The following is a 26,093-nucleotide window of genomic DNA, read 5'->3' as shown; positions in this document are numbered from 1 at the left end:
ATTTTAAATTGATTCTAAATTTTAACTTACGTTACATTCATAACGCAACTATTTGCATTATGTACTTTAATACTCCTCTTTTGCGCCTTGCCCCATTGTTCTTTATATTTTTCATACTTAAGTATTATATTGCTTCCTTTCGTTTCATTCGGATAACTATATTGATACTTTTTCATGATAGAATAATTAATTTAAATATTTTATAAATATTTATTTGGGGTCAATGAGGTAATTTCAGGGCAAATAAATCTACAGTGGGCGCCGTAGCTGTACTACACCCATCGGCATGCATGCATGGTTCACCATGGGCCAATAGGAATTAAGGATTTTTCATACCAGTTGCTCCGGTACGACTGGTCGTCTTTGTCTACGTTAATTGCGAAAGGAAAACGTTAGCTAGCAGGTATGATTACTTATTATAACAAGAAGTTCTTTGTTACATTAATAATTAAAATGGCTAATATTATTGGATACGATCGAGAAACGGTATGTGTTGTTTTACATGTAGTCGTTTTCCACTGTTCAAATGTGCTTGACGGAAGTGATTGGTGGTTTGGAGATTAGTTTAAATAGTAGATATCCTCTAAAAATGAACTTATTTCATGTTAATTTATTTGTTTTTTGGGATATTTTTGTTATTTATAAATATTGTAAATTGTATAATTTTACTAACATCGACATGTAGTATTACGAGGTGATTGGTATCGGCAATTTGAACCATGCTAATATTAATATTAGAAGTGGTTGCAACGTAGTTATTGGACATAATCCATATCTAATGTTATGAATTGTCAGTTAGAGCTGAACTAATGCATAAGAAACCGTTATTAGTTGCATTTCTCTCTCTCAATACCGTTATAGATAGTCAATTTTTCCTTAAGTAGGTTAACAACATGTTCTTCACATTCTACCCTGGGTGACTATATTAGGCTAAATGAATGAGTTCAATGCAATGTGAAAACTCTACATTATATTTTGAGGCATGCATACATTTCATTCAACTTCCCAAGGTTTAACGGTTTCCTGGCAATAAGATTTTTATTTATTTTTATAGTTGGATATACCTGTGTTTCAAGATAGACTTGCAGGAAAAAATATTTAATGAAAAAACTACGTCTATTGGTAATTTGTGTTAGTGTTGTCGAGGGTGAGTTAGTTAGTGTAGATTTCACCCAGCGTCATCGTTACTGCTTTTTGAATGTAAGAAGTTAACATCCATTGAACCATTATTTTAATAAATCAAATGGAAATAGCCACAGATTGACAATATTGAATGATTTGGCCGATTAAGTAGTACTAATAATTACCTTTTTGATTTTAGGCGTGTCTAGTGCGTATGAAAGATACGACACTTGACAATAGTACTGATTAAACCAAATAATCGAACGTCATTGTGTTAATAGGTTTAACTATTTGAAATGAATGCATGGAAACTATTATAGTGGTTGTACCCCACTGAGAAATGCAAGCACTGCCAGTTATAAGCTAGGTGACATTTCACAAGTACTCTTGGATTACTTGTACGACGTAATGAGAAAACGTCCGTCGGAAAATAATTGGCCGCCTTTTTTATAGCATGTGGCCAAGAAATTATTTTCTTGATTTATGAAATCATTTTCAGATGACTCTTAAACCAACCAGTAGCTTGGAACTAAGCTGATGAGAACTCACGATTGTAATGAGAGTTGTGATTGTGTCTTGTAGGGTAATCGTAATGTGCTATAGTGTTAAATATTTTTAATTTCAGATAATTAGTGTCTCCCACAATGCAAGCTGTAAATGTTTATTCAACTAATGTCACGTCAGAAAACCTTAGCAGGCATGACATGCTGGCATGGGTTAATGACTGCTTGCAGTCTAATTTCGGAAAAATAGAGGAGCTGTGTACCGGTGCCGCATATTGCCAGTTCATGGATATGTTATTCACAGGTAGGGCATTTGTTTTGATTTAACATACAATATCGTAGTTGAAATCCATTTTACACCCACTGACATTTTTTTTAAATTTTAGGCAGCATAAATCTGAAGAAGGTGAAATTTAAAACAAACCTGGAACACGAATATATACAGAACTTCAAAATTCTTCAGGCCTCATTTAAAAAGATGGGAGTTGATAAGGTAAACATCTGTCTCCTTGGTTTAGCTGCAGACATTTATCTAATGTCTGCAAGAATTAAAATATAGATAGCTAGGTATTCTTTACAATAAGTTATTATTACTGAGATTCGTCTCAGCGGATACATTTATTTTACTCGGAGTAATTAAATGAAATGCTGCAGTTGGTGTGATGACAAGTACTTTTTTGCTCTAGTTACTTCTGCGGTGCACATACCTCGTTATCATACCAGTGTGATACTTTTGGCACCCTTATTTCAAGACCCGGAAGCACCTTTGTAATATTTTTCTTAGAGCAGAATGGATAATAGCTAACAGTACAATCTCCAAAAGTCAACATGGCATTTGAGTTATGTTCTTTGAAAAATTGTTTCCAGCCATGCCCTGGCACTACAACAGTCATATTTGATGAATGATTAAATGAACTAAATTATAGGTCCGTAATATGTAATACCATCAATTTTAATTGACCTTTCATTGATTGGTTGGAATGGATGTGAAGGTTTCCATAGTGAAGATCTGGGGTAAATACCAAATTTCCAAATTGTCATATTGTTGAGAAGCATTTTAAGACTTTAAAAATGGAAAATCTAGCAATAATGAGAGAGAGGTTATTTCACAAAAGGGTCTGATAGGAATGGAAAAGTTAGTACTGTGACATGCTTTAGTGATGGAGGTTCCAAAGAAATTTTAGTTGTGCCTCTAAGCTGATTGGGGATTTATAGGCCAGCACAGATGAAGCAGGACCATTATTTCATCAGCATTAGACAATTGACATGGAAATCCGAATTCCAAGCAAAAATATAACCGAATCGTGGTGAAATGTCTTTCTAGCAAAACTATTACTTCTCTTTGCAATTTCCAAGGTATTTTTGGGAAATCTATTATATGATCCAGCCCTTCGCCCTTCACTATGAAGAAGTGGTTCAGAGGGGTAAAATTATAGAATGGTTAAACCTTAAGGGAAGCAAGAGCCCTTCATAAACAAGTAATCTTGTTGGATTGCAGGTACAACAAACTAAGTGGAGTGAGGAGGTGGTAATACCACCCATTCCTTACTGCTACCATAAGTGTTATGCAAATTTTTACTCAATTTTTTCCAATTATTCTCTAACAAAATATTATTGTTGATACATATTGCAGTTATTTTTACAAACCTTAGTTTGTAGCATCTTGTTCTTGTGAAATCATTGTTAAATTGAAGTAAGTAATTTTTGTTTGTATTTTTATTATCTTGTAATGATTCAATTTACATCTTAAACATTTGTAATTTAATAGATTCATCATATAGTTGAATTTCCTTGAGAAAGTGATAATTGTACAGCTTGTCTGTCGGCAACATCATTTGAAATCATCTGTTGCAGTATGTAGTGGGTGGAAATCTATGATAGTCTTTGATGTAATACCTGTAAATGATAGCCTGTGATGCAGTTAGAATAATATCAATGTATTTGGTTTAGGGGTTTTTCTTTAAATATGTGCATTCATGAAAATAAATTCCTGGAAGAACCCTGGGATGATTATTGGCCACTGACCCAATAGCCTGGTTTCAAATCTGTCTAGTACCTCTTGACATCTTAAGCTTCATTTGAGCTTGAATTTTTTGGCACCAGGTTCTTCCTGGGTTCCCCCTACCTGGATGTATAAATTTCACATAACACTTCTTAAATATGAGGCGAGATCTACTATCGATTATCAAACCACTTTTCTGGTTTATTATTGTGAGAGAAAGGTTCCGCAATTAATATCCCAGAAAAATGTTTTATCTTGAAGTCATCATCTCAGCTGTCACAAATGCAATTGGCAGCATAGGTTCACCAATGAGAAGCTGTGTAGTGGTCCCTTAACAAAGTTCACCTAGGGAGAGTAGCATAGTTGCAAATATGCTCATTATTTCTCTCTTTCTCTCTGCCCATTGAGCATCTACAAGTGGACTTTGTGAGCTCATACTTGAATACACGTATGTTGTTTTTGAGATTGTACTGTGGTTGGTTTCACTGTTGTGAAATCCATTGTGGTCTTGCCGTATGATATGAAGTTGATAGTGAAGTTCTGTTAAGTGGGACAGTCATAAAAACCCATTTTGATTTTTTGGCTCCGTATAACTGTGCCGTCAGGTGCAATAATCATGATTAATCACATTGATTGCTTGGTCATTGAATTTTAGTTTAACTACGGATCTTAAAGCGGTTAATACCCTTTCGCAGTGAATTAAAGCCAGATTTTATGAGACTGCAATTTTTCATGCTGCTTAGAGCTCAATTAATTTACCTAGTTTGAAGGGTGCTCTCAGTTCTTGATTATTACTTCATTTCCCTTTAATTTTCAATCCTTTTCACTTATCCAAAACTTATTAATTACTGATTGTAGCTCCTGGTTTGATGTTATTTTTGTGACTTGCCAGTTAGCAGAAATGAGTGAACATGACATGCACCCTCATAGGCTTGTGAGAGATTTGCTATTGTAATATTTTATCTGAACAGACAGGGTTGTTAATTTAATAGATAATTAGTTAGAAAATGTTTCAAGTTGTTTTTGGCCCATGTTTTCTTCAAATGACATTGATTTTATGATCTCACTCCAAACACTTAACTGGTTTTACTGGATTTTTGTCATTATTTCAAGTGCTAAATTATAATTGATGCACATTAAAATTTTACAAAATTAAATTTTCCACAATATTGCCTTGGAGTCTCCAGTTAAAATTCTCTAGTTTTAATGGAAAAATTCACTGTAAAAGATAATTCAATGGTTAATTGATGTACAAAATGTATTAAATATAATCATTTTCATTTCAGAATTATTTGTTTTAAGTTTTATTAAGTACATATTTATGTTTATGTAAACAAAATATCATGCATGAAGTGCTCAATATTGAAATATATTGTCCCATTTTTAATAAAAATGTACCTGATATTTGTTTATGCCTGTAATGGGAAATGTTTTAGTACCATCTGGTTAGGGCTTCGTTTTTTATGCACTATAATAATTTTATCAGCATTGAAAAAATGTAAAAGTTTCATCTTCAGGTAAATTACACCAAGTGTTTCTTCTGTTCTATTCCTTTGAAGTAGCAAAAAACATTATGCCACATACTGTTTATAATTGAATTAAAATTAGAAACAATATGTTATTGGAGCCTCTTCTGGAGAAATAGTTTGATTTTGTCAGTTTTCACTTTGTCAGCCGTAGTTTACTGGGAAGGCATCAGAAAGGTAAAAAATGTTAATAAAGTATGGATGCTATATAAAGGTAATTAATAGTATGCAGCATCAAAATTTTTCATCGCACCTTGAAGTTATTTTGACATCTAATACATGAAATTGATAGATTTGAATTGCAATTGAAATCATGGATTTTCAAAATATTGGAGAGAATGAAAAGAGATGTCTTGGTGAAGGAATTGGTAGGATTGGTAGAATTAGCAGGCAAAAGAATATTCAACTACTAAGTTAAGTAGAAAATGGGGAGAGTGTGTATTTTAGATTACACCAAGGACATTTGGAAAATTGAGTGACAACAGACAAGTAAATTTTGTGGCTTAATTCTTATTTGGTTGAAATAATCTGATTTATTCAAGTTAATATATCATTAAGGAATCAAATGATTGTGGAAAAACTTCATTACCAAAAAGTGAGCTGGGATACTTATTGGAGATTAATATTATTCAAATGGGCCAGGTTACGGTAGATTTCAACTGATGGATTTAAAAATTTATGAATATGTTGTAAAGGACATCATGTAAGGGTAATGTAAAATCTTCTTGTTGAAAAGTTGAATCAGCGTTTAGTCACTCCTTTTAAGGATAGCATTAAATAGAAAGTCACAAAGTATTGTGTATTCCAACATGGTATAGTTTTCCACTTAGACGTTCATAAGTTAAGTTGTATGAAAAAGGAAATTCAATTAAATGACTGGAGTGAATATGTTCTTAACTTTTCTATAGTTGAAGTGATGTGTAATAAAGATGCTTTTTGCCTTTATAAGAATCGCTGATGCTGAAATAGATTTTGCATATGGGTTAAGTAGGTAAAGAGGATCTCAGGCTTACCTAATTAGTACTTTCATCTGCTTGTCATCAGACAAAATAGTATCCAATAGTATTCATATTGCCTTTATTTGTGCTGATTGGACTTGTGTGGTAGAATTTTAGGAAATTTTCAGTCTGCTATAGTATACCTACCTTAATTTCTCTATCAATTTTAGTTTTATCTCAAGATAGTTTGAAGGCATAAATGACTTTATAAAATTATGTAATTGATGAAAGTTTTCATAAAAATTTACTGGAATTAATACTTACTGTGATTGATATGCAAATATATTTTACCATTTGGTTTCAGTAAAATTTGTAAACTGAAAATGACTATACAAGAACCTTTGCTAGTAGTTCAATTTTAGCTTCATGTCAGTAGCTATTTGAGATATCCTCTGAATGGTTAATTTAATTTTTTTAAATAGTAGCAAAGGACATAATGAAGGACTGTGTGTCAATCAAATTTTAATTTATTTTTAAATTAAAATTTTCCTTTAAGTTGATAATCAACTATAGCTTTATATACTATTGAAATCAATAATTGCTATTCCATTGCCGAGTACTAATGGTTAAAGCAAAAGGTTTTTTGCACTTTCAATTCATGCGTGTGTACAAACAAGCTATAGCGTGTGATTTTTTTATATTTGGGCAGAGAATTAGTGAATATGAAGTTAAACAAATATGTGATCGTAATTTTAGTCAAACTCCATTAGCAGGATTTTAGGTAGTTAATTGTGTATATGTTATGCATAGTCATGCTTGGTAGTTAGTATCTTATATTGCTATAAATATATTTGTAGATACCACAGTGCCGTAGTTAATTTTGTTTGAAGATTTTTGCTGGAGCCTTTTTTTTAGTTAGGGTGAAAATATATATTTGTTTAACTCATAGGTGGTGTTTCTGGGAGCTTGGGCTTAAGGTAAATTGAGTTTCTGGATGAAGTAGTTGTGTTATAGGAAGGAAATGTGAGCCCTAGGTTCTGCCAAGTGACTGGTTAATCCTCTTGGAGTGATTTTGCTGAATTTGATATTGTTCATCAGGATGTAGCCTTGCTTGTCAAAAGCAAAATTTCAAGTTAAAAAAAAAGTGCTGAAGATTTAAACCTAGCAAGTTGATAAGGTGACTGGAGTGAATAATTGACAAAACTGCCATAAATATGGAATTTTCACTACAGTCTGACAATTTGACCTCTTCAATTTAGGTAATAAGATTTAATCATTTTAAAACAAATTGCCGAATTGCTTGTCAAAAGTGCTGATTAGTTACAATGAAATTTGAATCACCCCTGTGATGTTGAAATCTATTCCTATAGCAACTAATTATTCTGAGATCATATACAGGTATACATTAATTTAGGGTTATTTTAAAATGGAAAGCCTGGAACATTATGGTTATCCTTGAAATATGTTTGCATTGAATCTTATAATTGAAAATATAAATTTGTTGCTAAGAAACAGTAATTTCCAATATTTCTGAGCAAAGACATTTCCAATGATTTGTTCATTTCATGTGATGGAACCAATGAGACAAATGTTGTGGACAAATGAGTTTTTCCATTTTTATGATGTTGATATTATAAGTTTTTCTATAAAAATGATGAATATATTGCAAATATATAAAGGTAAAGGTTAGTAAAAAATATATTTTTTCTTAATGTAAACTTTCCTTTTATGAGAGGCAGTGCACAGTTCAGTTGTTTTGTCTCTCCAGAAATATAGAATTCATATATTTTGGTGTCTGGCCAAATTCATGTTTCTAATGGTTTTTTTCAGTTTCTTTCGTCGTCTCTTGTCATTGTGGTATGGAGTTCCTTACTATTTAATTTCAATAAAATTACTTTCAAGAGCACAAGTTTTGCTCAGTACATCTTAATGGTTTTTTATGCTATTGTTAGCTTACTCTAAAAAATTGAGTTCAAACTCCTCATAAAAAATAGCGTAAGCAAACAGGCTTCTGAATAAATGGTGCCAAATGGTCATAAGGAACAACATTTATTCTGCAAAGTCTGTTAGTTATAAATGGCAATGTTAGTTATAAATGGCAAAGTCTGTTAGTTATAAATGAAAAATGCTTTGCTGAAGATTTATTTAGATAATGATTTTGAAGATTTTGTTTTATCACTTTTTAAGAAGTTTTATTTATTAACTATAGTGTATTAAAAATCTTATTTAATTGCATGGTATCAATATTTTCGGTGATCATACAATTTTTTTCAATCACTCTTCATTAGAGTGGGGAAATATGTAAAAATACGCTGTAATAATAAAATTTAATTGTTTTTTATTGTGTGCATTTAGGTTCAGTATCAGTGAGTGAAGTACCATCTTTGGTCTGGGATTCTTTGTGCAGTTTAAAAACAATTTTTCCAAGGTTAAAGAATGGTATTAATCTGCAAAATACTTTTTATCCACGTATTATATTAAGTTTAGAGTAAATAATTTCTATGCTAGGCTTGACCCAGCACTGATACCCTTGTCTTTTTTACCTTAAGCACAGTGTGTTCATTATTGACAATATACACTTCTTTTTTAATGCTGGTTGCCTCTGTTCGACTTCCTCTGGCTTCTTTATTCCATTTGCAATGCACGCTGGTGCTCTACCTCGCACCTGATCAACACTGTAGGTTATACCTGTGGATAAACTGATCAAGGGGCGCTTCCAAGACAACTTTGAGTTCCTGCAATGGTTTAAGAAGTTCTTTGATGCCAACTATGATGGACGTGATTATGAGGCATATGAATGTCGTGGGGGTCTACAACTGGGGCAGGGTGCTCATCAGCACCTCCAGGCATCGGCACTCCCATCGTCAACGACTACCAGGAAGCCAATGCCAACTGCCCCCGCAACATATGCACCCATTCAAGTGCCCCCCACAACTGTGGTGCAGCCAGTGTCCTTGCCTCCTGTGGCACGAACTGCACCCATAAGGCAGGCTGGTAAATGACCCAAGACTTCATTGCCATTCACATATTGCTTCCAGTTACTTGTTTTTGACTGTTGTCACTCATAGTGGTCTTTGAAAGTTTTTATGTGGCATAAGTGGAAAAATGTTTTACCTGTTATGAGATTGATGGGAATGGATGTTGGTGCCCATTTGCAAGTTAGGCATGTTTTATGTGATCCTAATGATATCTAATAAGAGAGAGTGTTTCATGTGTTTCTTTGACCAACTACTTAGAGGCTATTTGAATTTTTTAGGATATTGTTTATACTCAGCAAATCATTCATTTAATAGAGTTAAACTTGGTAATTAAATCAAGTGAAAATTACGAACGTCGGAAAAGATTGAGCTACCGTTCTTGTAGAATGTTTTATAATTTACAAGAAATTTTAGTTGTTTTGTTAACTCAAGTATCAAGAAATTTTATTTTTTCGGAAATTTTTAAATTTTCTAAAAAAATCTAGTGTTAACTCATTTAACTTACATTGATATTATAGTTTAAAAGTGAATGATTCCGAAGCCATTGTAAAAAAAATTACTTGTTGTAATTGACTAATATCGTGAATTAGCTCGGTAATATAATTTTGTAATTCTTATCATATTTTATGCATAATTATAATTTTATATGGTAAATAATTTATCACAATTGGTAAATTTTGAATATGATAATAAGGTTATAGTGTACACAGTGAGTATATGAGCTACTTGTTTGCCGTCGAAAAACCTACTTGTTTTATATAATACCCATGTTGTTTTATGTGTCAATGTATAGTTCACAATTGCGGGCAGTTAGTATAAGTATTCTTATGCATTTGTGCCATTTAGGTGTTGTTTTCTGTAAATTTCTAATGGTTGATTGATGAAGTCAGCACCAACACACAGTTGCCTAACTAAACGTTGACTTCATCCGACGGCATCTTTGCAGTGAATTAGTGAACTTTTTCTTTGGTCTAGCCTCTTGCTTATTTCAAAAGGTATTTGGTCAACTCTCTCACTGCTTAAGGGCCACTTATATTTCTGTAACAAGAAGTTCAAACAAAAGATATCATGGTGCTGCTCAGTGAATGCAACCTGTTAAATATTGCAGGCAGTCTTACAGGTACCTCCTTTCAATGAGATAATTTACTGCTGAGAAATTAAGATGTCGATGTTCACAGTATCCCAATTTTTCATTCCTTAGCCTAAAACTTAGCCAATGTTTGCACCAAAATTCATTTTGTTAAAAATTCAGACTAATAATGCATGCTGCTGTTCAGATGGGATATTATCACTGTTCTTCACAACAACCAATGATAAGACTCAGCAAACTGAATGTTTTAAATCTTGAGGATAAATGTATTACTATGAAGATAAATGGAAAGTGGGAAATGATTTATTGTTGTAGGATTGTATGTTGTTAAAGTCATAAGTTCATTTCAGGAATTGATTTATTCTTGCAGTGATGAGTTTTCAGAAAGGACTGGTACTATATGGGACTTGGGGGAGTGGCTGTTTAGTGGAATTTACAACTCAACCCATTACTGTCATTACTTTTGGGTGCATAGGTAGAGTTTAAAAATTCTTAAGTCTGAAAATAGCCAACCAAATGGGTTTGAAATCTTATTTGCAAATCTCATAGTCAAATTTTGTTTGCTACATCCATGCCCCTCATGCTTGACTTAAAGATGGCTGTTTTTGTATTCCCAGGTGGACTAATTGGTTTCTCAGCATTCCATAATTCAATTCTTACTAAACTAGTCATAAATTGGAAATGTTCAATTAGGTTTCCTGCTTAGTGAATTCTTGATGACAATTAATGTTTTTTCTCAGCTTTTACGAAGACTTGAGTGATGAAAGAAGATACTTGGCATTACTTTTCCACATAAAAAGTTATTTACGACCTAGGTGTCATTACAGGGCCACATCTTCTGGTATGCTGTAGTGAAACATAGGTCGTAAATAAACTAAATGTGGGAAAGTCAAGTGTCTTCGTGAAGGATTTCCACCATGTTATGCTAGGAATTATTAAGTGATGGCTGAGAGTTTTTCATGCAGCTATGTTAAATGATTGGTGGAAACATCCAACTGCATTGTTGAAAATTTGTATTTACATATTTGCAGGTATTAGGATATCCATTATAAATGTCTAAGTGGTCGTGTGCACCCTTCGTCTTAATATGCTACTCAAGCAATTCTTAAATGGGATCTTCCTGAAACAGGAACTTTGAGTGAACGTTTTTCAATTTGAATTCTATAGAAAGTATTAGATTCAGTATTCTGCACAGAAGTGAGTAGTACTTGGTCTGTAGTTAGTCGTGAATCCCTGCCAATTACCACAAATTTTATTTGGCGTTTTGTTGCAAGTAATTTCCTTACTGTGTTGTGGATCTATTATCGATGGAATGGCTCCAAATTTGTGCTTGTGAATTTAGGAAACTCGAAAAATAAATTTTTTCATCAAGCTATGAAATTTTGGTGTTGCCAGAAGGTTTTCATCATTCAACTGCACTACATATTTGGTGTTAATGATTTATTTGAAAGTATTGTGGATAAAACTTTCATGACATTTAATAAATTAGAACTTATGACTGGAATTTGGTAGCATATAATTCACATTTTTTGAATTTCCCCCACGTCTAGGTTGGCTATTTTCAAGTTTAGTGAATCTCATCACACACACTTATTTTGCATGAAGTGTTGTTTACCACTTTTTTTTAATTTGAGTGTTCATGAAAAATAAAAATTAATAGTCCTTTCTAATTAGTCTTAAGTCAAAAATTTGTTTTAAGGGGAGTGGAAGAGTTAGTTCTAGCTGTAGCAATTACTGTTCTTAATAAATTAATGTTTAGCCGTATTTAAGGGATTTTCACATGTTCTCCTCATAATTTCATTATTTATCAACTATCATATGCTGTTAACACTTGGCAATACATTTTTTACCTCATCATTTTATCTCTGTTCCTTTTCCTTAATTATATTCAAAACTTGGTCCACAACAAGGTCCACATGTTTTTTATATCCTTTTTCGAAATTTTTCTCCTTCTAACTGCAGTACTAATTTTTTTATGAATGTACATCTTCTTCAGTGATGCCCAGTTAATATCTATCAAAAACTTGCCTTTAAGTGTAGACTACTGATGATAAGAATATCTTCTATTGCTCAAACACTAATTTTATCTGTTACTCCATCATACTCTCTCTAGCACCTCGACTTTTTTCTTTGGCTTTTCTACCTATTAATGATTCTTCAAAGTTCTTATCACTCATTTATGCTCATTGATCATTTCTTCATTAACAAATTGTGGAGGTTGGCGCTGGAAAAAATGTAGCATTCTTTTCTTCCATACCAGTTCCTAGTAGTTTTGTTTGAGATTTTCCTATCTAGTTACTAGTAATGACCTATAGATATCATTTTTGACCCTGGTACCAGTATTTTCTTAAATTTGATTTGTTTTGGGCCATTATTACACAACCATTTGTAATACATATTATCAATATATTTTACATTCACTACCCTGCAGCTTAATATTCTTCCTGTTCTGGTATGCAGGATTCCTGACCTGGTAAGATAACTATTTTTGTTTCCATTACTTCAGTGAACATACCTAGAATTAATGGTCTAGTTGATGATAACTAGGTATATTTAACTGAAAATGTGATTAATGACATCTTTGTCAGTTCCACTGATTTTTATTTTAAAAAACAACTGGTTTCATTGAATGGTCGACATCTTCAGGTACAATATACAGGACCATTTGACAGTTATATATGCATGGATGTAGTAAGAGGGGGTTTTGGGTGGATGGTAGGTGTGGTGAATAGGTGGGGTGAGGATAGTGACCAACCAAGAAAGTGGGAGGAATGGGAGAGGGAATAGATTGAAGTGTATAGAGCAGCAGCCATGACCGGTTGAGATGACTCACTGTGAGGGGTTGATGGTGATGCTAGGTAGAGGAGAGGTGAATAAGAGATGAGGGGGGCCAATGAATTTGATGGCTTTCAGCTTTCAGGTTAGGTGGTTCAGAAAATTAACCTCCACAGACCAAGTAATCCACTACAGTTCACATAATCACATCTTTCAGAAGCTAGTTGCCGTTCATTCAGTGATAAGGAGACTGATAAACATCCCCCTCTCTGTGAACATTACAATCGGAAATTTAAAGACTTAACTAAAACCATGAAAATCATTGCATCCAACATCATCTACATACCTGAACTCTTAGACGTTTTACACAAAAAGGGCACTTTGTACACACATTCAATTATTTATAACGGGGGTGGATACGGAGAAAAAAAGGAAACAAAATGGTGTTAACTGACATTTTTAGAGGAAATTTCCCATTGAGTGGCCAGTGCTTTTCCTAAGGATCAGTGTGCAGTGGCTTTATACAACAAAAGAAATTTGAAGAATTTACTAACCAAAACAAAAGACCCAGTTAAACAAAATGAAAAAAGTTGTTTATAAATTGAAATGTAAAGACTGAAACACTATTTGTACAGGACAGAGGGAAGATCATTTAAGGTTATAAGTGAAGACCACAAAGTGTTTCCTCAAGGCAAATATTTCACAATCCTACTTTGCCGAACACTTGTGGGAAGGGGAGGATACATGAGTGATTTTACCCCCCCCCCCCCGAAGTCCTCCATAATGAAAGCAAGGGCTGAAGAATGATGTATCAGAACAACTGGAGATGAGGAAAAACTGAAATGGGATTCCTGGTCAATAATAATGTTTTCCCCTTACATCCCCTCTCCTTGATGTTCCTTAAACCTAGTGTGTTTTCCCAAATGTCTCGCCCCCCCCCCTCTCATCTCCTGTTCATCTCCCCTCTACCTAGCACCACCATCAACCACCTGCAGAGGGTCAACTCAACCGTTTGTTGCTGCCGCTCTACTCTTCATCTATTCCCATTCCCCCCCACTTCCTTGGTTGGTCACTATCCTCCCCCCCACCTCTTTACCACACCTACCATCCACCCAAAACCCCCTCTTACTACATCCATGCATATATTAATGTCAAATAGTCCGGTATATTGCACCTGAAGATGTTGACCATTTGATGAAACCAGTTGTTTTTAAATTAAAAATCAGTGAAACTTGCAAAATTGTTATTATTCACTTTTCATCATGAGTGAATCAAGTTGAGTCGCAAACCATGGAGTATATTTAACTAGTTGTCATGTTCTAGGTACCAATCACTGTCAAAGTCATCTGCTGGGTACCTCTTGCAAACTGCTGTTTGAAGTACTTTTTTCACCATATTATTATAAACATTGTATCTTCTGTCTAATAACATCTCCATTAGGCTTTGTTGATAATTAATTCCAAGCAATGTGTTCAGCATAGCTAGGCCTTATTGGGAACAGAGTCCTAGTAGTCATTTGTTCTGCTTACTCAATCCATATTTTCTCATCTCTTCTTCTTGTTATTCACTCTAATTCCAATCTCTTTGAATGACATTTTATTCTCTTTTGATTTTCTTTACCATTTCTGCTATTCATTTGAAAGAATCCACCAATTCATTCCCATCATAGCCTCATGTACTGCTATTCTAATCATACAAAGCATAGATAAAAATCCCGTTTCCTGCAGATAGTATTTGCTATCTTTTTCATAATTTCTTTGCTTTTTAAATTTTTGTGTTGGTATGGTAACTCGATGAAACTGAATATTGCAGGCTGGTGTGTACTGAAGCAAATTGGGGCAGTGCTTCTGAATATCCTTGAGTTCTATAATTAGTCTTCTGGATGTAATATTTTTTAAGTTACGGACAGGATGGAATGGAATTAAGTATATTCTACTCTGTTTTCCTTTGGGTCATACATATTCTCTTTTATGAGATTACTAATATGGCAAGCCTAAATGGTTTTTGTATGCAAGATGCCGACATTAACCTATATTGAAACGTGTGGGTGCAGTTTGTAGTCTGTAATTCAAGGCATTCTGCCAAAAAAATTGTCCATAGGATGCTACCTTTAACCTCTACCTTCAAATCAGTTTTCCCATACTCTATTTGAAAATATCTGAACTTTGGATGTTCATATATTAAATATAATTCATGTAAAGAGAAGTTTTTCCCAAACCAAATAATTCTCCTTGTTGCCTCTCCAGAAAGTATTCATCTTCAGAAAACTTAATTGTTAAGTTCAGAATGGTACAGAAGTTAGGTATTTTCCTGGCTTAATATGATAAGGGAATAGGCTCGAACTCGGGAAGTGCCATATTTTTCAGATGTGATTGAGATGTGGTTGTCTGTGGGTAACCTTAAAATGTGGGATTCAAGGCACCTTTGATTAAAATTAGGCCAATACCAATGTCAAGGTTCTTTCTACCCTTAGCATATATAATAAGTATTCTAGTGGTACAACCTGGTGAAATGTCCCCCATGGTCTTAGAATTGCTTGTGAATTAATGTCTTATTTATATATTTGAATGTTTCAATTCATTAGGTGAGTTCTGCCTCTTTTATCTAGTAAAAAAAAAATCCTACAAATTTTGCAAGTTTTGTTTATTGGAAAAGTGTGTTTTGAATGGCAAAGGCTGTGTAAAATTTTACAGCAAGGTCTTCCACTCCCAATGATGGTTATGGTATTTTTGTTATGGTACAGCATAGTTCCCCTGTGCTATAAGTTAGTATATGTTTTTTACTCATTTCAATGTGTGGTGGATTATTGGATATTATGTTTTATTGTATATAATGACAGCATAAAACTTCAAATGTCTCACTTCAAACTATTGACAATTACACTAACTGCTCCCAGTTGCACTGGAATTGTTTGATTTTGACAACACACGACTAGGAGTGAATTAATAATAGTGCATTTCAGCTGTGATTGCACAATTATTGCCTTTGTCATGCATACACTATATTGTTTTGTGCACACATTTAGTGTGTGCTGTATTTTCTTTTACCGAGGCACAGTAGAACCCATGTTGCCAGTGGCAATCACCGTTTTTGTTCACCTTTTTTGCATTTAGGCATTTGTGGAATTGTTATGCTGTATTTTAATGCAAAGTTTCATAGTAATTACTACTTTGAAAGCTATGGCTTGATGTCTGCTTGGTGAAAACATCAAAAACCTTCATTTTTTTAGCCTGCTTAGTAAAATATATTGTATGCATCTAGTGTGGGCTGTGTTTGGTGATAAGATTTGTATGTAATCCTGTTGTCAGGGATGTATTAATTTTTCCCCCTACCTGTTATATGTTTTTGTGTGTATATATATTTATATATACAACTTGTATTTTCTTCAGCTTGGTTCTTATATTTTTTGTGATTTTTATTCATAATCTCTTATATTGTTAGACACCTTACGTAATCCCAGTGTTTACAGTTATTACCATTGTGCTCTCCTGATGTCATTTGTAAATATTTCAATATTTCTGTATTGTTGATTGGTTATGTCCATGGCTTTTAATTATTTTGTTTATTTCATGAATTTTTTAATTGGTGGCATATTTGCATGGAAGATTTGGTGCACTGATTATTCTCTTGCTTTGAAACACCATGCCTGACCCCTCCCCTCCTGTCATATCACCTCTCAGATAGTGCCAATTGACCGGCTGGTGAAAGGGCGTTTCCAAGACAACTTTGAGTTCCTTCAGTGGTTCAAGAAGTTCTTTGATGCCAACTACAGCGGAGTGGATTATGATGCAATGGCGATGCGAAACAGTGAGATTCTAGGGGGAGGTGGGGCATCGGCTCCCAAAGGCCATAATCATTCTGGTGTCAAGAAAGCATTGGCTTCAGGGAACAGGGAGACCAACTCAACCTTCAGTTGTGGTTCAGTTACTTCTGCAGGAAATGTTGCCACCGTGCCACCCATGTCACGTCCAACATCACGAGCGGGTGAATTTTCATGATATATATATATATATTTGAAAGTATTATTGTTTTGGGGATAATTTGTTTGGAGTAATTTAGTTTGATTCTGTAATATTCCTAAGAAGGGTTTATTAATGCTATAGGTTGAGGTGTCCAATCTTGATTGAGATGATATTTGCATCTTGGTTTCTACTCTTAATTTGCAGAAAATATTTTCAGTATCTTGCACTTTAATGTGCTAGTAATGTGTTGCTTACTCATTGACTTCATTTAATGAACTTTTGTTTTTAAATTGGAGTATTTTATTTGAATGACAGGATACTCCAGCTCAGTAATCCCACTGAATTTGATTCATAAGAGTAAATAGGTTAATTGTGCTCCAATTGAGATAATCTTCATACTCCGCATATTTTGGAGAAATTAATTATTCTGGAATGTTAACTAAATGTCAATTTCATAGAATTACTCATTCTCTTAAAAGTCTCATGACTGATAAAAAAACTGCATGATTTTAAATGGATGTATGCATAGAGCTAGTTTATGAAAAAATATTATTATTAAACTTTACTAAAAAGCTTCTGAGCAGTTTTATGATACTTTTTAGAATACTTGTTGCTTTTGTCTGCATATATTATCCTAATCACATCTTTTTCTGATATATGATGGTTCATGTCCTTTCTGCTATTTAAGAATTATACTAAATTGCAGGAGTACATGACATTTTTGTCATTTTTTATTATCATTGTAATTATATTTGCTGAGGAATATTAATGTATGGTTTTAGCAAAAAATGCTGCAAGTGCTCTTAAGATGGCACTGTAAGAAGGGAGGTTAAGGGTGAAATAAACATTAAACTCTGTGGTATGTCTTAGGATAACAATTATTATACGAATATGATGAAAAGTAACCATGATGGTTAATTTCTTAACCATTAGTAAAGTAAATTACCAGGCTCTTTTAATTTCCTTTAAGTTCTGTTATATTATTGCATCATGCTTATTTTGCTGTTCATGGAAAAACAGAAATAATGAAGGCAAATCAGTTTTAGACTTGTAAAATTTGTGTTTGGGGATATTAATGATATATTATTTCTCTATGGTCTGTATAAAGTCAGTCGTGCCCATCTTAACCTAATCAGTTTGTTCTGATTTTATGTCCGCAAGGAGTGCCTTTTCTGGTGAAAGTGTATATTTTAAAATTGCTGGACTTCATTCGAATGATTTTTGTTATTCTGTGCTGCCAATTTTGACTCCTTTAAATTTCATATAAAGTTTAATGCAGCAACTGTGAAGTTAATTTGCCTAAAGTAGTGGTTATTGCTACTTTTTACTGCTTATTGTGCGTGGAAGGCCTAAGAATTAGTTATCCTAAAGTAATGTGGGTTAATAATTTATATCTGTGGAGGAATTAATGCTCTCCTTTAGTGGTTACGTAAGCCTTAATGCATATGATTCAATTTAATGGTTGCTTGCTATTAAGCAAAGGTCAGCAAGTGCTTGATGGAAATGTTTTGCCATTTGGCTATGTTCCCAGCATTTATTTTATTAGTGATAGGTTTGCCATTGTTGTAGTGGAGCATTACTTGTTGCATGTGAAGCACTAACATTGCATGTACGTGATGAATGTGATAAGTCAATAATTTTTTAATTACATTCATTTCAATTTTCACCTGGGGTTTTGTGCTAAACATTCCCGTGAGAATTATTGTGGGGTGATCGTTTGAAGTTTATGCTGAATATTTCATGGTGATCAGTTTATGCTAAATATTACCAAATATTTGTATCTCACAACTGTTAACTATCTTAATTCACAGGTACTGACACATTCATGTATTCAATTGCATTTCTTTCCATTTTAATGTAGTACCAAAGGCACAGGCAAATCCTCGAGCTAACCCCATGCGATCCAACCAGAAGGGAGATAATGGGAGAGTGGAAGAATTGGCAGCCGAGGTAAAAAATAAAAATACTGTTGATGCAAAAAATATTTCTTCTCGACCTTATGTTTATTTTGTCGCAAAATATCCATTTCTCTTTCAGCTGCTGGATATGAAGCTGACTGTTGAAGGCTTAGAAAAGGAAAGAGATTTTTATTTCGGTAAGCTGAGAGACATAGAAGTTATGTGCCAGGAGAGTGAAGTGCAAGGAGCTGATAATGGATTGGTGGCAAAGATTCTTGATATTCTTTATGCAACTGAAGTAAGTAGTACAACTGCTTATTTTGAAAATGGTTGATGCAGTTATAATGTGCTTTTTCACAACAGTCTTGTGTTCAGAAAATTAGGTCATCGTTAATTCATTCATTCTTCATATTTTCATTGCATCATATTATTTTTAGTCATGACATCTTAATTTCCTAAGGTTACTAATTTTATCAATAAAGTGGTGATTGCATGAATAACTAATTTGAGTAAATAATATTCAGTAATAGTAACTTGAATGAAGTTAAAAAGTTGCTTATAAAAGACATTGCCCATTTTACTACCAAAAAAATACTTGAGTACATGCATTCATGTAGACATAAAATTTAAAATGTTGTTTATTTCTTATGAAGACTGCTCAGTTGGATTGAAAAAATACAAATGTCAAATATTGCTATTTTATATAACTCTTGCTTTGTCCAATAGGTACAGAGAAACCTCAAGTGTACAGACCCCAAGTTTACTTAATACTCTAGTTTACTTAATTTTTTTAAGGATTCGGAGAGATCTCCAAATCAGTACCATTAAAACCTCAAATTTAACCTGTATACTCCTAAAACCTTGAAATTACCTGAAATCTCCGTACTCCAAAGAGTGGAGCAAATTTTCACTAGTTTTTTCTCAGTTTTCATTTTAATGTTTGCTTTTATTATTTTTCTTTTTTATATTGATTCTTTAAAATAGTTTACTTAAATTTACCAATGTGGTATAACTCTCTATTTTTGAAATGACCAGTCTGCTGGCTGGCTGGCACAGTGATCTGAACCATTCAAAGGTGAGGCTTTTCCTTTTCCAACAACATCAGGTTTTGTAACACACTCAAAATAACATCACAGCTATTGAGTTGACCGTGGTTACGTGTTATTTAATTATAATATTGATTATTTTTATTTTGAAAAGGTTGAAAGAAAATTTAAAAATTGAAAATAAAGCAGGAGCTGGAAATTCTTTCAAAAATTACACGGGTCATGCAATAAGTCCTTAGGAGAAAATTCAGTAACGTTTTTTTGGGTAGATTATTTTTATTTTTCAACATAATCTTCTTTTAGCCCAATACACTTTTCCCAGCGATCTCCAGCTTTTTTAGGCCACCCAGTAAGTACAATTTTAGAAGATCCTCATTATAGGCATCTGTGTTGGCAATGACCTTGTTGGCTGTGAATTACATTGGACCATTTTTTCATGTTTGGAAAGAAAAGTAGTACTTGGGGCGAGCAAGTCAGGTATAAACAGTGGATGTTGTATTGATGCAAACTTTAATTCCATAATTTTTGCCATCGAAACTTAGCAGATATGTCTTAATGGAAGAGAATGTTTTCCTTTGCTAAATGAGGACTTTTTCTTGATTTTTTAGTTCATCCAATGCAATAAAAATACGTAATACTCTGCATTTATTGTTTGCCCTTTTTGCAAGTTGTCAATGTAGGTGATAGTATTAAGTTATTTGTTTAGAGATTTGGTGTATATTCATGCACACAAATATAGAACGCAACCAGTGTGTAAATTATATTTTTTTAAAATTGCAAAATATGTGTATACATTTAGATACATTTACGTACATACAACCATATACATACTATATTAACATATTGTCAAATTTGGTTTAGTTTGAATTGATGTGGAGTGACAATATCAGAAATCCATTTACAGAATAGAACGGGTTATTTTTTAATAGTTTGAACCGAGTTTTCTTAAAAATGTATTTTTGTTTCATATTTGATTTCATGGGGAATTAATTGAACAACCTTAAACCCATAGCTTTGGGCTTGTGAGCAGCATTGAGTGTTGTGACAAATGGCCGTTGTAGGTCATTGCTGGTCGTTGTGTTGGACCTCTACTGAGAGATTTTACCCTTTCCCATGCAAGATGACAGAAAAATATATACAGGGTACGGCAGTTAAATCCAGGCAAAGGAAACTTTTGTTTGAAGGCTAATGTATTTAATAAAATGCAAATGAAAATCCTATTACATACAAGTAGTCGTATCTGTCAGGAGTGACATGACTCAATTTAAACTCCTTCAGCTGCAATGACCGCCTCCAATCTGGTCCTGAATCGATCGCACCCACTCTTTAAAACAGAGCTGTCCTTATTCGCGAATGCTGCTACGATAGCGGTGCGTAGATAAGTGGCATTAGGGTGCTTCGTCTTATTGGTAACTCTTTCACCTGTGCTGCAAACATAATAGTTGAGGGGGTTCAAGTCCGGGCTATTCCGGGGCCAGAACTCCTTTGACTAGAACATGTCAATGTTATCCGAAAGCCAGTTTTGGACTAAATGGCTGGTATGAGCTGGTGCACCGTCCTGTTGAAAGAAATATTGTCTCCCCAAGGCCACAGTTACCATCCACAGTTTCATGACATTCTTCAAAATTTGCAAATTCGCAACATTTTGCAAAATTCCTCTGAAATCATCACCTGAGTGTTTCCTCGAATGACATTTCCTCACCGGGTCTGCGAAACCTGCCTCAGACTTCTCCAAAGCATTATACTTAGCCATAATATTGTAAACAGCTGATCTGGGGTACCCAAAGAATTGAACTATTTCACTGGGTGAACGCTCAGCGCGAACACTTTCAATAATACTGGCTCTTCAATTGTATACAACACTTGTGCATAACATCTCGGCCATTTTGAGGTTATAACTGTTTACTAGATGCCTATTGCTTTTAAGAAGGCCAATCGCGACCTCCAGGGGAACTGCGACACGGCAGGAAATTCAAATTGATATTTGTTTGGTGATAACTTCACCACCCTGTATCTAAGGTACTGGTAATAAACCATGTCATTTGAAAAGAGGTCTACATGTTTTATCACAAGGGACATTGCGCTTAACATATTTTCACATGGCGAGAGGAACCCCAAAAGAGAATATTAAAAGTAACACGAGAATAAAATTCAGTGAGATAAATGGATGAAAGGACCTCAGAATGCATAGAATGTCTAATATTTCTTATATTGAAGTCGAGGGAACCTGTGTTCCTACCAAGACATGTTTTTGTGCAGGTTAACACTAAGGAAGTGGGTACTGGAATTCTGGGGAATGCGTTTACACCTACTGCATCCATTAAGATTGCAACAGAAACTTTGTTTTTATTAGTGAAGGAATGAAGTAATCGGAAAGGCTAACTTTATTTATGAAAGCATAATAGAATCCAAATAAATAGTTTATTATTTATGATAGTTACCTAATTCCTTTTTTCTAGAAAACTATCTAGAGGCATTTATTTTCGCTATCACTTCAATATTTTGTAAAAATGTGACTGAATTGTCATTAAATAAATTTCTGGCATGCATCACCACTTCCTTATTTGGGTGATTCTTCATGTGCATGGTATGATGCAACAGCCTCCTGTGATCTCCATATCGCATTTAGCTTGCTGTTTTGGACTTGACACTTCTAGAAGGCTCATTAATTTTCTGAATAACAAACAAGTAAGGGTTTAATTTCCATATCACTTCCTGCATATTTGCAAAATAGTAGCATGAGATGGCCTTTCGTTGGCTTGTGACAAGATCTCCTGCTGCAGAGAGTTCTTCTACATGACTTTTATTGCATTGTAAAATGACATTAAGGGGTAGAGGTGTAGCATTGATTGAGGGGGTAGCACACTGACTTTTTGAGATCAGAATATCCTGCACTACTAAGTTTAAACTGACCGGAGTTTGGTTTTTCAGAAGCAAAATCTTTCTCGGGGTTGAGTTTTACAGTAATAGCAAAATTAGATATTCCCTTCCATAGATTAACCTTTTTTGCTGTGAGAGAATCTTTTAAAATTAATATTTCCTGTTTTAGAACCTCGATATTAGATGCCATGTCTGGGTAGTGTGAATTACTTGGCACTGCAGGAAAAGTGTTTTAAAAAAAATATACCTGCATTCAAATATGGCTTTTAAGAATGGATCATTCAGATTATTGCATTTAGAATGAAAAATGCGTGGACATAATTCTCAATTAACTTGTTCTGTAGGATTAAAGGAAGTATTACAGGAGCTACACTGGCTTGTACAATAACTGGCCACCTTCTTGTAGTATGACTCCATGTGCATCCCTAAAAACCATGGCCATCACTTTGTTGGCTGATTTCACCGTATTCACCTTCTTCAGAATTGGATAACCTTTTATAAACTCACTGTTTTGACTCACTCTTTGTCTTTGCAGTGTGGTAGTGTATCACTGTTTGTCCACAGCTATGTATTGATGCAGCGACTTGTCATAATTGTGATGATAAAGTGCCAAAACAGCCTATTGCAATATTGGCCACACTATTGCCTTTATTTTCCACTGAGAGCAAACAGTGCTTATCTTGCCGAGATTGTTGCGCAGTCAATTTTGTGTTCTCAATATTGTACAGTTTCTTGTACAATATTGAGAACACTGTACTTTGTGATATACCTTGTGCATTAACTATTTTTCAAACTTTGATTCGTTGATCACTCAAAACCATGCTGTGTCATTTGTCAATCATTTCCAAGAAAGTCACTTCCACTGGATGTTTCTAGCAATGTTCATCATTTGTGAATGCACAACCATGTTTAAACTCATTTGCCCAATTGTAAACAGTTGCAAACACAGGAGCAGATGTGCCATGAACTACCAACATCCAATTCAGCTTTGATCTCTTTCAATGTTAAGCTTTTTAAATGCATTGTTTGTCCACCACAGGTAAACAATTTTTCTTTTCATTTTTTTAATTGAACAAGTATTAGTTGTTTCAATTGACTATTAAATTAAACCACACAATGGATGTAGCTGAAACTTGAACAGCAGTCTATTAGGAGTTGAGGCTTACTAAAAGCAAACCTTTTCTGATGCTGCAAATGCCATCTCTTGGATTCTCTAAGGAGTAGTTGAAAGACCCACTTTATGCAAGTATGGGAAACCTTAGGGTTTATAAGTCTTCATATGAAGAATTTTAACTTCAAAAGTTTCCATGGTTGGCCTTTTTCATTTACATTTATAAACCTGATTGTGTTAAAATTGTTGTTCATATGATTTATTTTATTGTAATCCTGCAAGGTATTTCAGGAAAGATTTAAAAAAACACAAATGTAAACTTTTAATGTATCCTAACCTGAAGCCTCACTTTTAAAGGCTTCATGTGTACATTGTGGAAGAGTACCAATATATTTAAATTACTCTTGTACTTCCAAATTTGCTGACTGCGTCTACTTAACTGGATAAACTTGCGAGACCACTTTCCATGTAAAACTGCATATTTACTGGAAGTACCCAATACATCGTCAAACTCGAAGAAGTAGACACAAATGGTTGTCTTGTTTGCTTTGTCAAGATGTGGAAGGCAATGAAGTCAATTTTTTCACTAGTTTCAATGTGTGTTCAATCTTTAACAAAAATAGGGATGTTTCAATTTGGACCTAGTGTGCGCTTGCTCATGTAGATCATTCTAAAACTTCCTACCAGAAAAGCATTGCAACGGCATATGCAGCTGATGCTGCAAATTAATAATTCATATGTATATCATGCTTAGTATTTTGTTTGGTACATTAGTAAATAATGGAATCTTCCTTCCAGGATGGATTTGCTGCACCCGAGGACGATGTTGATGTGGCGAATCAACCAAATGATGAAGAGGAGTATTGAAATATCTGCAAGCTGTAAAAAATTGTTCATTATGAGCTCTCTCTTCTCCAGCCCATGTCCACTCCACACCTGAGTGGTGTCAAGAAAAGGAAAGATTTCAGAAATTCTGCCCAGTGGGAAGATGGGCAGTTGCTTCTGTTATGAGTTATTGTGATGCACACCATTCACTAATTACTTGTGCTGCAAAGACCACCTTTTAACACAAAGATATAACCTGTAGATGAGCATTCATTTTAATATTTTAATGCCTTCTTTGTTCACATTCCGGGCTTTCTATGTTCGTGAGGAAGTTCAGTCACTAATGGTTAATTGAAAGGTTTAGTTTCATTGAATTTTGTTTTACCACATGGTCCTAGTTACAGAAGGTCCATCTGTTTAAAATATTTATAACTATCTCCTATATCATAATTCAGTATGCACCCAATTATTACTTTCCTTTGACACATTTGCTCTCCCCTCTTTTTGTGTATTAACAAAATTGATATGCATCTTGATAATTATGGAGAACATGGGTATACATCTTTCTGTACTCTTTTTAATCTCCATTAGTATTAAGAATTAAGGTAAGGTTTGTTTCTTGCTGTGCTGAATATATTATTCAAGATATTTTATTTAAGCCTTGTGTGCTAAGAAGTTGTACATTTTGAACCACAATTCGAAACATATGGTGCAGTGTTAAGTGCATATGTACTTTTTGTGACAAATATAGTGATTAATTTTTATAGTGTTGCAAATGTTATTATGATGGAGTTAATTGTTATTGACTATTATGTTCCCTCCAGTTTGCTACTAAATTTGAGACTGGCTACAGTGAAGTGTAGCAGTATGGATGATTTATAATTTAACGAGTTTGAAAATATTTATCATTATCAAGATTGTGTGAAATTTTTCTTTGTTTTTAAAAGCTGTGCGCTTCAATAATATTTGCTTATTATTCCTAGGGTTTAGACTTTCTGCATTTTAACCAAACCTTTGCATTCATTAGGTTTTTATCTTTGCATGGAAATGCCTATCATTGATATAACATTTAGTGTAAAACATTTTTATCCTGCGATATTTTTTATTTTAGTATTGCTTAAGATGAAGTATTCCTGAAAATGGTATATGAAAGCATCCAACTTGTAATGTTAAAATGCTAATATTTATTTACCATTGCTATACTTGGACCCAGAGATGATTTACCCTTCAAATGAGTCAACTATCTTGTATTAATGAAATTCCTCATGATAGAAAAATTATTAGTTAAAACATTGAAGTATTGTAACCTGTCATTTTTACTTAATTTTACCCTGAAAGATGTTGCAATAATTTGTCAGCTCAAAACAGTGTAAATAACAACAAAAATGTTTATTATAAGCTTGCAGTAATTTAAATAAAAAAATTTCAATTTGGAAA

General features: G+C 33.8%; 1 protein-coding gene across 3 annotated transcripts; it reads left to right on the top strand.

Annotated features, from left to right (window-relative positions):
- The first annotated feature begins 284 nt into the window (after nt 1–284).
- On the top strand, nt 285–26,093 carry Eb1 (microtubule-associated protein RP/EB family member 1). Of its 3 annotated transcripts, none has more exons than XM_071587228.1 (7): nt 285–403; nt 1,748–1,929; nt 2,012–2,118; nt 16,615–16,918; nt 18,758–18,846; nt 18,934–19,092; nt 24,630–26,093. In XM_071587228.1, exons 2-7 carry the CDS (start codon nt 1,767–1,769, stop codon nt 24,696–24,698), a joined length of 891 nt encoding a protein of 296 aa, XP_071443329.1. In that variant the 5' UTR covers nt 285–403; nt 1,748–1,766; the 3' UTR covers nt 24,699–26,093. The 3 variants fall into 3 exon arrangements, with proteins under 3 accessions (XP_071443329.1, XP_071443327.1, XP_071443328.1); XM_071587226.1 differs by lacking the exon at nt 16,615–16,918 and adding an exon at nt 8,773–9,085; XM_071587227.1 differs by lacking the exons at nt 285–403; nt 16,615–16,918 and adding exons at nt 531–572; nt 8,773–9,085.

This window comes from Hetaerina americana, unplaced genomic scaffold (assembly GCF_022747635.1).
Source record: "Hetaerina americana unplaced genomic scaffold, ioHetAmer1.1.p SCAF_3, whole genome shotgun sequence".
NCBI classification, from domain to species: domain Eukaryota; kingdom Metazoa; phylum Arthropoda; class Insecta; order Odonata; family Calopterygidae; genus Hetaerina; species Hetaerina americana.
Note: the sequence above shows the minus strand (reverse complement) of the source record. Positions and strands in the feature narration are given on the sequence as shown.

Bases quoted from the DNA above. Each gene is read 5' to 3' on its own strand.
- Eb1 (XM_071587226.1), top strand. From the start codon at position 1,767: ATGCAAGCTGTAAATGTTTATTCAACTAATGTCACGTCAGAAAACCTT. The intron at 2,119-8,772 runs GTAAACATCTGT...TCAACACTGTAG, and splicing joins AAAAGATGGGAGTTGATAAG to GTTATACCTGTGGATAAACT. The intron at 18,847-18,933 runs GTAAAAAATAAA...TTTCTCTTTCAG, and splicing joins TGGAAGAATTGGCAGCCGAG to CTGCTGGATATGAAGCTGAC.